The 13,573-nt window shown below is 38.0% G+C and overlaps 1 protein-coding gene across 1 annotated transcript; it reads left to right on the plus strand.

The window, feature by feature from the left end:
* Positions 1 to 10,408: 10,408 nt before the first annotated feature.
* LOC132177987 (uncharacterized) lies at positions 10,409 to 11,230 on the plus strand. The gene has a single exon (XM_059590458.1). The coding sequence runs from the start codon at positions 10,409 to 10,411 to the stop codon at positions 11,228 to 11,230; it is 822 nt and encodes a 273-aa protein (XP_059446441.1).
* Positions 11,231 to 13,573: the final 2,343 nt, after the last annotated feature.

Raw genomic sequence — 13,573 nt, forward strand, 5'->3', positions numbered from 1 at the left:
GCTCACGATTAGCCAAACACCGCCGTACTCAATTTGACTATACAAGGGCTTACTGTGCGTTTGGGGATTTTTTTTGCATTTTTGACTACGCGGTTTAAGGTTTTGATTAGTGTTGTACTAATGGTTTTGGTCGCTGATTATTGACCAAGGGCATGTTTGAGTTTGCGTTTGAGGGTTTAAAAGTCTGTTTAATATTTAAAAAGTCTGTTTAAAGAAAAAAGTATCCGTTTGGTTAAAAAAAAAAATTGAAAGTGCTTTTAACGGTAAAAAAAACCAAAAAATGGCCAAAACGTATTTTTGACAAAAGCTTAAAAAATGAAGTTTTTGCAAGAAAAAAAAAAAAAAGCTTTTGACTTAAACGCTCTATTTTTCAAACATAATCCCAAATATGCTCTAAGGGTTTGTTTGAATGTGCATTTGAGGGGCCAAAAAATGGGTTTAACACTCAAAAAGTCCGTTTGAAAAGTACCCATTTGATTAAAAAAAAAATGAAAGCACTTTTAAGGGTCCAAAATGCTTAAAAATTATCAAAACACACTTTTGACAAAAGCTTAAAAATGAAGCTTTTGCCAAAAAACATTTTTTGACTTAAAAACTCTATTTTATAAACACAATCTCAAACATGTTCTAAAACTGCAACCGCCTAAAGCTGTTATTGAATTTTAATAACCGCAACGGCTCCACTTAGGCGGTTAGCGGTTATTTTATAATCGACAGTTACTAAAATCAATATCTTGCGGTTTTATAACTGCTTTTTTATATGAGTTTTCAAGCTTTTTTAGGTGCTTTAAGTGGTAAAATACAAAATGAATATAACAACTAACAAAAAAAAAAAAATGAATATAACAATTAACAATCTATGAGTTTTTCCCCTACTTTCTCAACAACTACAAGCTGCAGCCCATAAACTAAAAAAATAAATAGATAGAAACTCACATGATCGTGATCATCAGCCATTCAACCTGTGAGACAGAGAGAAAGACGATGAGAGAGAGGAGAGACAGAGGCGACGAAAGAGAGGGAGGGACGTAGACAAGAGAGAGGGACGGTGCCACGTGAGACTTGAGTCGTGATAGAGAGAGTCTAAGACTAAGAGAATATGATGAAACCCTAATCTATATAAATCAGGCTGAGTGAGTGAGTGTTTATTTTCCTCCAAAATGATGCCGTTTTGGAGAAAAACAACAAACCGGTGTCATTTTGATGTTATATATATATAAGGGTAGGCCCCCATGAACTAACGCACTGTCACTTTGACCGTCTGAGTTAATGGCTTTGACTGACGGAATGAGGTTTTTGACACAAAATAGTAGTTTATGGGGGCAAAGTAGTACAATTGGCAGTTCATGAGGGGGAAAGTGTCAAGGCGTTGTAGTTCATAGGGGTAAAATGTAGTTTTCCCTGAGAGTAATAACAGCATAAGTCTAACGACTTAGTAAATAAGCCTCACAATTAGGTATGATATGAGCCCATTTAAGCAGAAATAAACATGCAGTTTCAGTAAACATTTTAAAAGAGGTGTTGTCTCCGTTAATACACCATATAAGTATTGTTTGGTTAATAAAAGAGTGGTGTACTCCCGGCGACAATCGCCAAAGTATTTTAATACAGGAAAAAGATATTACACATTATCAGCAAGGTTGGCGCTGTCCCGAGGGACTTGTAATACAATGTCAGTGCCCTGACCATTGTATGCTACCATCCATCACATTAGTGGCATGATCGAATCCGACCTTGGATGGCCCACACCCTATTAGGGAATGGTTGCGCCGGTCACAAAACCATTGGATCCAAAGCCCACACACACACACATTTGACCATAAAATGAAGCCTATGTACTAAGCTCATGGCCATTATTCCGAACGTACCGGTGTACCATGTCATACGATGCATCTTATCCACAGGTTATTAAAACAATTACCAAGTTATTATAAAAATGTAGACATGCTCATATCATATGCGTGGTCAGTCAACTGACATATCCCACGTTTTTAAGGAAAGTGTTCGTAAGTGTTTACTTACCTCGTACGCTCGCTTGAGTCCTCCAACATTGCGAAAACCCTGCTATAACGAAATATAACACATCGTTATGCATAGTGATGAGCACCGAATGTTGCACATTCAAGCATTTTAAGTCGCATATGTTAATTCCTTAGCATTGTTATTTGTTTGATTTTCTGTTGTTTTTGTGCTTTCACGTGTTTAACAAAGATACAAGAAAAACTATTGATTTCAAGCTTAAAACACATTATGAGAAGACTTAGCATATGTCTTAGTATTTTGACCATAACTTTTTGCTCAAGTCTTGGATTGAAGTGAAACTAATGGCATTGGAAATCTAACTCAAAATGCTACAAATCATTCTAAATTACAAATTTCATAATTATGATGTTTGCTATGCCAAAATTCCCCCGCAAGATAAGATTGCAAATCTGTCAAGTGCGTAGGTGCACTCGAGCGCACCACAAGTGGATCGAGCGAACCTCAGCCCACATGCATAGGTGGGATCGAGCGCACTTGTATTGGAAAGTCCAGAAAGAGCCCAAATCCACCCTGGAGAAGGTTTTCAGTCTCCTACTTGAACTAGGAGACAGACCTACAACTTTTTTTAGATTCCTAGGGCTTCTAGGACTTATTTGCACCCTATAAATAGAACCCTAAGCTTTAAGAGAATGTGTGCTTAGTTTTAGACATAAATTATCTCCTTGGAGTCCTGACAAGTTGAAGAGGAGAAGATCATGGCAGGATGCCATCCCAGCACCGCGACGAGCAGCTAAATTATGTAATAGGGCGTTGATGTAGCCCTTTTCAAGTAGCAATGGTTTAATTGTATTTTAATTTGGAATTTTATATATGCATGATGGTTGTATAATTGTGAAAATGGATCTTAATGTTTATATTCAATCATTATGAATTTTTTTTCTTGTCTTAGAAAGTCTTTTATATTGATTGAACTCAATCATTCTTATTTTCTGTGATTATATGAATGATTGTTATACAACGGCTTTACTAACACATGATCAATAGAATTTGATAGGCCATTCATAGGGAAGATGGATTGTTCTACACCTTAGTTTAGTGTAATTTAGGTAAATAGTTTGTGCCAATCGAAGATGAGTTATGCTTATTCATTGATTATGTGTAGCCTATTAAGGAATTGGGAAATGCTAGACATCACAAGACTTTCTTCCCAAAAGTTGTTCCCAAATGATGTGTCATCATCCCATGAGTTGGTGACACACTTCCTAAAATAATAAATCTCATGAGATGGTGACACATCATTTGGGAACTAACTTTTGGGAAAAAAATTTGGGATGTGTAGCACTCTTCTAAGGAATTAGATAGTCAATACCTAGGGAAGACGGATCGTACCGCATCTTAGTCGTTAGGTAGACAGTCCGTGCCAACCGAAGATGAATTATACTTATTTCTTAAATGTTGGTATTTTCTTGACCACTTGAGTGAAACGAGCCCTATATCATGCATAATATGAATTTTCCTTATTAATTTATGATTGACCATTGTTATGAAGTTAGTGGTGAATTCAACCCTCTATTCTATCTCTCATTACTATCTTTATTTTTATGTCTTTGCTTTTATTCATTTACTTTTATAAAAACAAAACAAATCAATATTCTTTTAAATTGAGTTATATTTGATCTTGAGAACTTGATAACACCTACGCAATCCTTGAGGTTTGACACCCTCAATATAGTCATATCCTACAGGGACTCATACTATTGCAAGTGGTATTTTATTATTGGTATATTTTGGTATACAAAAAATCACATCAATTTTTGGCGCCTTTGCCTGGGACTGCAAATGGTTTCGTTATTAATTTTTAAAGATTAAATTTAGCTTAATTATTTTATTTTTATTATTTTTATTTATTTTCTTTTGTTTTATAATCTTTTCTTTTGGTTTAGTTAGTTTTTTTTTTTTTTTTTTTTTTTGATTTTCAGCTTTCAGACCCGTAGTTCCCAGCCCAACTTCGTTAGTGCACTCGAGTGCACCCACCAATGCGCTGGTAGATTCCAGCACCTACGCACCTACGACGCAGTGCCTGTTTCCAACAGCTGTAGCTTCTAAATTCCAGCACTCCAAAGCTGTATTTTCGGGCCATTTGTGAGTTTCTTTTTATTTTCTTTTTCTTTTTATTTTGTTATTTTATTTTATTTTTGTCAGTTTAGTTCATGTGGGGAGGCAATCCAACACACCATGGACCATGTTCATATTGTTATAGTCCTTATTAGCATGTTAGAGATTGTCCTACTGCTGGACAATTTCTAATTATTCGTACGAGCATATGAACATACCGTTCTCTAAACCGGGGAATGACCTTTATTCTGATTCCTATAACCCGACATGGAGCAATCAGTCTAATTTCTTGTGGCAAGCTCAAGCTCATGGAAATTATGCTCCACAATTTCATGAACTGCACCCTCAAGCATATTCGCAGTTCAATGAGCAATCCTATTCCTCTCAATATCAAACAATTCCACAGTAGCAGTATCAGACCACACCACCTCCTCGGTCGGATTCTGACTTTCAAGATCAAAGGTTGAAAAGGCAAGATCAGATATTGAATGTTCTCAACGAGAATCAGATTATGAAATAGATGATTAAATCTCACCAAGAAATGATGAATTCTCAATAGGAACTAGTGCACTATATCCCTCAATTCTTCAATGAGACAGATGCCAAGATAGAAGTTTACGTTGAACAAATCATTAACCACCTCAATAGAGAAGAAGAAGAGCTTCAAAGACAGCCGGTGGCCAATCCTGATGGACACTACATGGTGGATGAAAGTACTTCTTATCCTGAGCAAACTATCACCACACTAAGGAGTGAAGATGTGGTCGGAAATAATGTGGAAGAGAGGAAGGAGGAGCAAATTGAGACCCCACAGGATCTACATTGGGAAAAAGGCAAGGAAGTGAGCACTAAGGCTTCTTCACCATTAACTCCTATTCCACTACAAAAAAATTGGTATTTTCTGACGTGGCAAACAGTACATGATTTTTGCTACGTCAGCATTTTCTGACGTGGCAAACAGTACATGATTTTTGCCACATCAGTATTCTCTGACGTGGCAAAAAATGCCAAGTCAGAAAATATTTTCTGACGTGCTAAAAAATAGCGTGTCAGAATTTTCTGACGTGCTATTGACGCACTAGTTTGGTGCGTCAGAATTTTCTGACGCACCGGTTTGGCGCATTAGAATTTTCTGACGCACCAAATTTAATGTGTCAGAATTTTCTGACGCGCCAAATTTAGTGCGTCAGAAATTTCTGACGTGCCAATTTGGTGCGTCAGAATTTTCTAACGTGCTAAATATTGCGTGTCAGGAAACAAAAAAAAAAAAGGCCGAAATTTTGAAATTTTCCCTCTTTTTATTCTTTCCTCCTCATTTATTTTTCCCACACTCTCTCCCTCTCCTCTCTCCCTTCTCTCCACGGTAGATCGAAGAAATTAGGCAGAAGAAGGAGAACAAAAAGAAAAGGAGAAGAGAAGAAGAAAAAGAAAGGGTGGAGAGAAGAAGAAGAGAAGCTGCAGAAGAAAAAGAAAGGGAGAAGAGAAGAAGAGAAGCAGAAGAAAAAAAAAAAAGAAGAAGAAGATCGAGGAAGAAGAAGAGCATGGATCAACATGCACCATCTCTGCACCATGGTGTGCAAAGATCGATCTCTGAACACCATGGTGAGATCGAGTGCAGAGATCGCACCATCTCTGCACCATGGTGCAGCTGTGTTGAGAAACACAGAGGAATTCCTCTGTATGGCAGAGGAATTCCAAAAAAAAAAAAAAAAAATTAAATTAATAAATTTTTAATTCAAAAAAAATTCCAGAAAAAAAATATATTAATTTTTTATTTAATTTTTTAATTTTCTGACGGGTGAGACAATGGAACGTCAGAAAATTCTGACGTTCCACCCACTAGCACGTCAGGAAAATTTTTTTCCTGTCACCTCTGCTTCTGACAATCAACGCGAGTCAGAAACGCCACGTCAGAAAACTCCAGTGAGGAAAAATTTATTTTTTTGTAGTGTTCCCGAGACACCATATGAGCCCTGAGCCCCTATTCCAGGTAATCTGAAATCTTCATTTTCAGGGACATATGACACTATCATGGTCATTATTTCTTATAACTTACCAAGAGGTCAAGAAAGTAGTCTTTAGGGCTGCTAGACGAGCAAAAAGAGACCATTGAGGTAGAAAAACTCCCTGATTATTCTCCTCATTTTATTCCAATTCATGATTCATTTCCAGATGAGAAATTGTTTGAGAATACTCAGAGGGATCTACCTCAATATGCGGACATTTGGAATTACTTATCTGTGGGTAAAATTTATTCTCTTTGGTCCAAGAAAAGAAAAGATTGGCGTTTCAAATTTAAACTTAAGGGTCATAGAGCACGAGTGCATCAAGGATGAGGATTTTGTTGGCTTGGCGGATCCCATATATTTTGACTAAATGAGTCAACTTCATAGGTTCGAGCGCAGACCCTATGCACTCGAGTCCTCCATCAAGCTAGGGTACATGATCTCCTTCCAGGTTTTATCTTCTCCATTGATGTTCCATTCTCATTCTTGATTATAATTTACAATAATGTGTTGCACTTGACTGGTACTTGGTTGGAGTATCACTTATTTTTTCCAGGACATGTGTTTTTTTTTACAAGTTTGGGGGTATGATATGACCCACATCTGCTCATTCAGGTATTCCTATACTCTTGATCTTATTTCTCAATTCTAAACATACATTGGGGACAATGTATGATTCAAGTTTGGGGGTATGTGATGTAGACTAGATGGCTTGGGAGTATTTAAGGAAGACCCAAACAGATGATGACGTGAAGGCACCCCAAAAGATGGTGACAAGGTCCCAAACTCGTGCAGTAGCAGGGTCCTCTGGAATTGCGATCGATCGCACATTGGCTGCGATTGAGCGCCCAAGTCCTGGTATAAAAATGATAGTCCCTGGAACTGTGACCGATCATCCCCTGTAAGTGCGATCGATCGCACAATCGAGGGCATCCTTCTCTGGTAGTGCGATCGATCACCCCTATAGTTGCGATCAAGGGCACTCGGGCATATCTGTTCTGGAAATGTACATCTGAGACACTTATCTTAGTTTTAATCTTTTGTTTTAAACTAGGTTTCTTTGTCAGTTGTTATTTTATCTTATCTTTCAGTTTTTCATATCAAATTAGGTTCTTTATTAGTCTTCTATTTGGTTTAGTTTTCTTTCATAGACTTCTAAACCAACTTTATTTCATTGTTATTTTAGAATTAGGAGTCTTGGGCTATAAATATATGCTTATAGCCTTTTGCAATTCAGTTCTCATTGTTTGTTTTGTTTATCAATAAAGAATACTCAGAGTTGAGTTTCTTCATTGTTTTTCCTTCAAGCATAGATAGTCTCTATTGTTTGAGAAGATTTATTTGATTCTTGTGATAGTCTCACAATCTTTGAAATATTTACCCCTTCAACTTGCTGTTTTCTTGTTCACCACAATCCTATGCTGCATCAGTTGGTATTAGAGCTCCAATTTTCTTTCCATGGCACCGCCAAACACAAGAAGAAGGGACAACCACTTTGCAAATCTGGAGGACGTGTATGAACGTGAGGAAGCAGTCGGTGAAACATGCACGGAGGAGCAGTGGCAACTCATGGAGGAAACGGTCGTTGATTTGAGGGCCCAACTTGCGGCCTCCAATGCTCGAGCGGCCAAACTGGAGGGGTGCCATAAGCGCCGTTGACAACCCTCACCACCTAGCTCGGAGGAGGAAGATGAACAACGTACGGAGAATGAAGCTAGGAACCCTTTTGCAAGGCGCGAAGTACAAGGGCATCAACCCCAGGTCCAAGCCCAAGCCAATTAATGGGAGAGCGGTTTCAAACTCGATATTCCAGAATTTCAAGGGGGTCTCCAACCCGAAGAATTCTTGGATTGGGTAGCGGCAGTTGAAGAAATTCTTGATTTCAAAGGGGTGCCCGACGATTGACGAGTTTCTTTGGTTGCAACCAAATTTCGGGGAAGAGCAGCGGCATGGTGGCAGCCATTGAAGCAATCCCGAGGGTGGCAAGGCAAGACGAAGATCAACAAGTGGGAGAAACTGTTGAAGCATGTACGACCGGCCTTTTTACCCTACAATTATACTCGAACCATGTATCAAAAGCTGCAAAACTTGAGCCAAGGGTCGAAGTCCGTGGACGAATACACGGAGGAATTTTACAAGTATCTAACATGTGTTGATCTAGCTGAAACTGACGATCAACTAGTGTCACGATACATTAGGGGTTTACGTCACCAAATTTAGGATTCATTAAACCTCTTTGACCCCAAGAATGTGTCGGAGGCCATCAAAGAGCACTCTTGCTAGAAAAGACGGCCTCGCAAGGGTCCTATGGAGTTTTTGGCCTAGGAACTGGGGGAAGCACAAACCGATCAAGCGGGCCATTCACGGCTTGAAGCCCTACGCAAACCCCAAATCAAAACCGGACCCAACCACAATGGGTCCATCCAACAGTGGGGCAGCGACGAGCGGCCCTAAATGCTTTAGATGTGGAGAACCGGGCCACCGGATGGTGGATTGCCGAAAATGGGACAAATATGGTAAGGGTTTACTTATTGAGTCGGGAGACACCTTCAATGAACAAGGTGAAAAAGAGGAGTATGACACCACCGTTGACGACCATGGGAACGATGACGGAGAATTTGTATCCGGAGATGACGGTCCTCTTTTGATGATATGACGAATATGCTTGACACCCCGTAAGGAGGAAGGTGATGATGGGCAGCACCACAATCTCTTTCACTCCACATGCACTATAGGGGGGAAAGTGATAAGCACCGAATGTTGTACATTCAAGCCCCTTAATTTGCATATGTTAATTCCTTAGCGTTGTTATTTGTTTGATTTTGTTTTGTTTTTATGTTTTCAGGTTATAAATAAAGATGCAATTAATTCCATTCATTTTGGGCTTAAAAGCACACTTTGAGAAGACCTAGAAGATATGATTAAGCTTAACCAATCATGGTTAAATTTAATCAAATAAAGGAAAGGATTAATTCGAAATTTCTCAAATTGGAGTCAAAATCGGATTGGATTCAATTTGGGATTCTGCATACGTCTCGGTATTTTGGCCATAACTTTCAGCTCAAATATCCGATTGAGGTGATTCAAGTGGCACTGGAAAGCTAACTCAAATTTCTACAAATCATTATGAAATAACATTTTCCTAATTCGGAGCGTCACATTGCCAAAATCGCTCCGCAAGATAGGAACGCAATTTTGGGTGAATCCTATTCCGATTTGGACTTAGGTTTTCTTTATCCTAATTGGACTTGGACTTAAATCTCCGAAATTTATAGGATTACTAGGGCTTCTAGGACTCTCCTAAGCCCTATAAATAGGCCTCTAAGCATTGAGAAAAGACAGACCGCCTCTTAGAGCAAAATTCAGTAAAATAGTCTGTGGAGCTTAGGAGATCATGAGCGGCTAAACCCCTTCGTGGGGTGTTGATGTAACCCTATCCAAGCATAATGGTTTGATTGTATTTAATTTCTATATTTTTAATTTATGCATGTTGATTGTATAACTATGAGGATTGCTACAATTGATTTATGTTCTTCATATTAAATGCAATTGTTCTTCAATTTCAATATCAATATTTGTGAAATTCTTCTCTTGTCTTAGAAAGTATTTTACTTTTATTGAAATCAAATCATTCTTGTTTTCTGTGATTATGAGGATGATGGTTATACAATGGGTTTAATTGACATATGATCAATAGGATTTGATAGGCCATGCCTAGGGAAGACGGATTGTACTATACCCTAGTTTAGTGTAATTTAGGTAGACAGTCCGTGCCAACCGAAGATGGGTTACACTTATTCATTGATTGTATGTATCCTATTAAAGAATTTGATAATTTATACTTAGGAAAGACGGGTCGTACTGCATCTTAGTGGTTAGGTGGACGATCCGTGCCAACCGAAGATAGATTATGCTTATTCTTTAATAAGGTAGTTTCTTGTTTATTTATAACATGCATAAAATGAATTTTTGGGATTAATTATGATTAGCCATTGTTGTGCGGATAGAGGTGAAGTCAATACCCTACACTCTCTCTCTTATTTTTAATCTCTTTTATTTTCATGCACTTTAGTTTTTAAAGAAAATCAAATCAATTCTTCTTTTTAATTAAGTTAATTTTGATCTTTTGAATTTTGATAATAAAACCCCTGCAGTCCTTGAGGTTCGACACCCTCTCTATAGCCGTATCCTACAAAAATTCGTCCTATTGCGAGTGGTTATTTTTATAATTGATATTTTTGGTCACAAAAATACCACATCAGAAAGTATGCAAACTTATCATTGACGGAGGCAGTTGTGAAAACATGGTGGCAGAAGAAGCGGTCCGAAAATTAGCCCTTGAAACAGAAAAAGACCCTACACCATACCGCTTGGAGTGGCTCAAGAAGGGAAACGAGGTAATAGTATCCCAACGCTGCCTTGTGACTTTTTCAATTGTATCAAGATATAAAGACAAAACTTGGTGTGACGTGGTGGCCATAGATGCATGCCACTTATTGCTTGGAAGGCCATGGCAATATGATAGGAATGTTCATCATGATGGAAGGAATAACACCTATAGTTTTTTGGTGGACAATGTGAAACTCACTATTTTGCCTAATCTGGGAGACAAACCTAAACCTTCTAAAGGGGCGGGCCAAAATCTCTTGGCTAAGAGGGAATTCATTAAGGAGATGCGTGATTCCAATCAAGTATATGTCCTAGTTAGGAAGGAGTGCACTCCCACAGAGGAGGCAGTCCCAGAAGCAATGAAGGGATTGGTGGAGGAGTTATCCGATATGTTCACGAAAGAATTACCAGAAGAGCTATCGCCTCTTCGCGACATTCAACACCAAATCGACTTGGTACTCGGTTCTAATCTCCCCAACCGACCACACTACTGCATGAGTCCTAAGGAGCATGAAGAGCTACGCCGACAAGTAGAGGGGTTACTATCCAAGGGTCATATTCGGGAGAGCTTAAGCCCATGTGCAATTCCAGCTTTTCTTACACCTAAGAAAGATGGATTATGGAGAATGTGTGTTGATAGCGGTACCATCAATAAGATTACAGTAAGGTATAGATTTCCTATTCATCGATTAGATGACTTACTAGATCAATTGGGGCAACAATATTTACAAAGTTAGACTTGAAGAGTGGGTACCACCAAATTCGGTTACGGGTTGGTGACGAATGGAAGACTGCGTTCAAGACACGTGAAGGACTCTATGAATGGTTAGTGATGCCGTTTGGCTTATCTAATGCCCCTAGTACCTTCATGAGGGTTATGAATCAAGCGTTCCGCCCATTTATTGGAAAGTTTGTAGTCGTCTACTTCGACGATATCCTCATATATAGCTCTACCATTGAGGAGCACATTCAACATGTATGTGCGATCGATCGATTGAGCGCATCCTTCTCTGGTAGTGCAATCGATCGCTCCTGTAGTTGCGATCGAGCGCACTCGGGCATATCTATTCCGCAAATGGACATTAGAGACGCTTATCTTAGTTTTAATCTTTTGTTTTAAACTAGGTTTCTTTGTTAATTGTTATTTTATCTTATCTTTCAGTTTTTCAGATCAGATTAGGTTCTTTATTAGTCTTCAATTTGGTTTAGTCTTCTTTTATAGACTTCTAAACCAACTTTGTTTCATTGTTATTTTAGAATTAGGAGTCTTGGGCTATAAATATATGCTTATAGCCTTTAGCAATTTAGTTCTCATTGTTTGTTTTGTTTATCAATAAAGAATACTCATAGTTAAGTTTCTTCATTGTTTTTCCTTAAAGCATAGATAGTCTCTATTGTTTGAGAAGATTTATTTGATTCTTGTGATAGTCTCATAATCTTAGAAATATTTACCCCTTCAACTTGCTGTTTTCTTGTTCACCACAATCCTACGCTGCATTAGTATGGAAGAACAAAACACGGTCCATTATTGTTATTATGTCATTCTTAAGCATATGGTTGAGCTTTGATTTTGATTTGAACTTCATTGGTAGGCTTAAAGTTATGAACACATGATCATTTAACTTGGGAATTTTGATTCTTGTTACTTACTTTTGGCAACATGAGATGCTTTTTGTTTCAATTTAAGATTTACCTTGAGCACACTAGCACATGTTTGTGAGGTATGAAATTTGAGACCAATTGTGTTTGTTTTCAATGTCTTGAATTCAGTTGGGTGACGTATTGGATAAATAACCTTGGCATGCTATTATTAAAAAAAAAAAAAAAAAAAAAATCAAGTTGAGTTTTTCACTGAGTAATCGGACCTCTTGCCCCATTAAATAGTGGGTGTTTGCGTCAAAAAGTGGGAAGTTTGGTTTGATTAATAAAATGGCTAGTTTAGTTTCGTAGCCTTTTTGACTCGAGTTAGCAAGTCCTTAGGGATGTCTTTACACCTAATGCCCTAAAGCCATTTGGTTTGGGAGTCATTGGCTTAACACTCGATACATGGGTCAATTAGAAAGCTTAAGGGAGCTAAGCATTGCAAAGCCTGCAAAATAAAAAAGTATGCTTCGGTTGTTTCATCTGATAGGAAGTCCAATAAATTATGAAATGTTGATTCATTTATATTGGAATTATTTTGAAGCCTCATGATTATGTGTTAGTTCACTTTGCACTAATTGAAGCTTGTTGTATCTTAAACTGCTATTTATAAGTGATTTGACTTGTGATTTCTTGGAATTTTGAAGATGGAGTTTATCTTTTTAAGCTTGCCAATGAATGAGGCCATTATTTCTGTGATAGTTCATCCTTTTGAATGATATAATGATGAAAATATTTGTGGGTATCATTCCGGTTAAACTCTCACAAGACTTCACTCGTCCTCTAGGGATGCCTAAGGGTTTAAAATGCTTGTTGCATACGCTAAATGCAATCGTATATCCCACGAAAGTAAGATTTATCTTGTTGTTTTTCAGTTTTATTTCCTGTTTTGTATTGCTAAGGGACTAGCAATATGTAAGTTTGGGGATGTGATGAGTGTTGAATGATGCACATTCAAGCCCCTTAACTCGCATATGTTAATTTCTTAGCATTTTTATTTGTTTGATTTTTTGTTGTTTTCGTGTTTTTAGGTGTTTAACAAAGATATAAGAAAAACCATTGATTTTGGGCTTAAAACACACTTTGAGAAGACTTAGCATACGTCTTACTATTTTGACCATAACTTTTCGCTCGAGTCTCGGATTGAGGTGAAACTAGTGGCATTGGAAAGCGAACTCAAAATGCTACAACTCATTATAATAAATTTTTTTTTTTTAATTTTGACGTTTGCTATGCCAAAATCACCCCACAAGATAAAATTGCAAATCTATCAAGTGCGTAGGTGCGCTCGAGCACACCACAAGTGGGATCGAGCGCACCTTAGCCCACATACGTAGGTGGGATCGAGCGCACTCGTGCTGGAAAGTTTGAAGAGAGCCCAAATCCACCCTGGAGAAGGTTTTCAATCTCTGACCTACGACTTTTTTGGGATTCCTAGG

This window comes from Corylus avellana, chromosome ca4 (assembly GCF_901000735.1).
Source record: "Corylus avellana chromosome ca4, CavTom2PMs-1.0".
NCBI classification, from domain to species: Eukaryota; Viridiplantae; Streptophyta; class Magnoliopsida; order Fagales; family Betulaceae; genus Corylus; species Corylus avellana.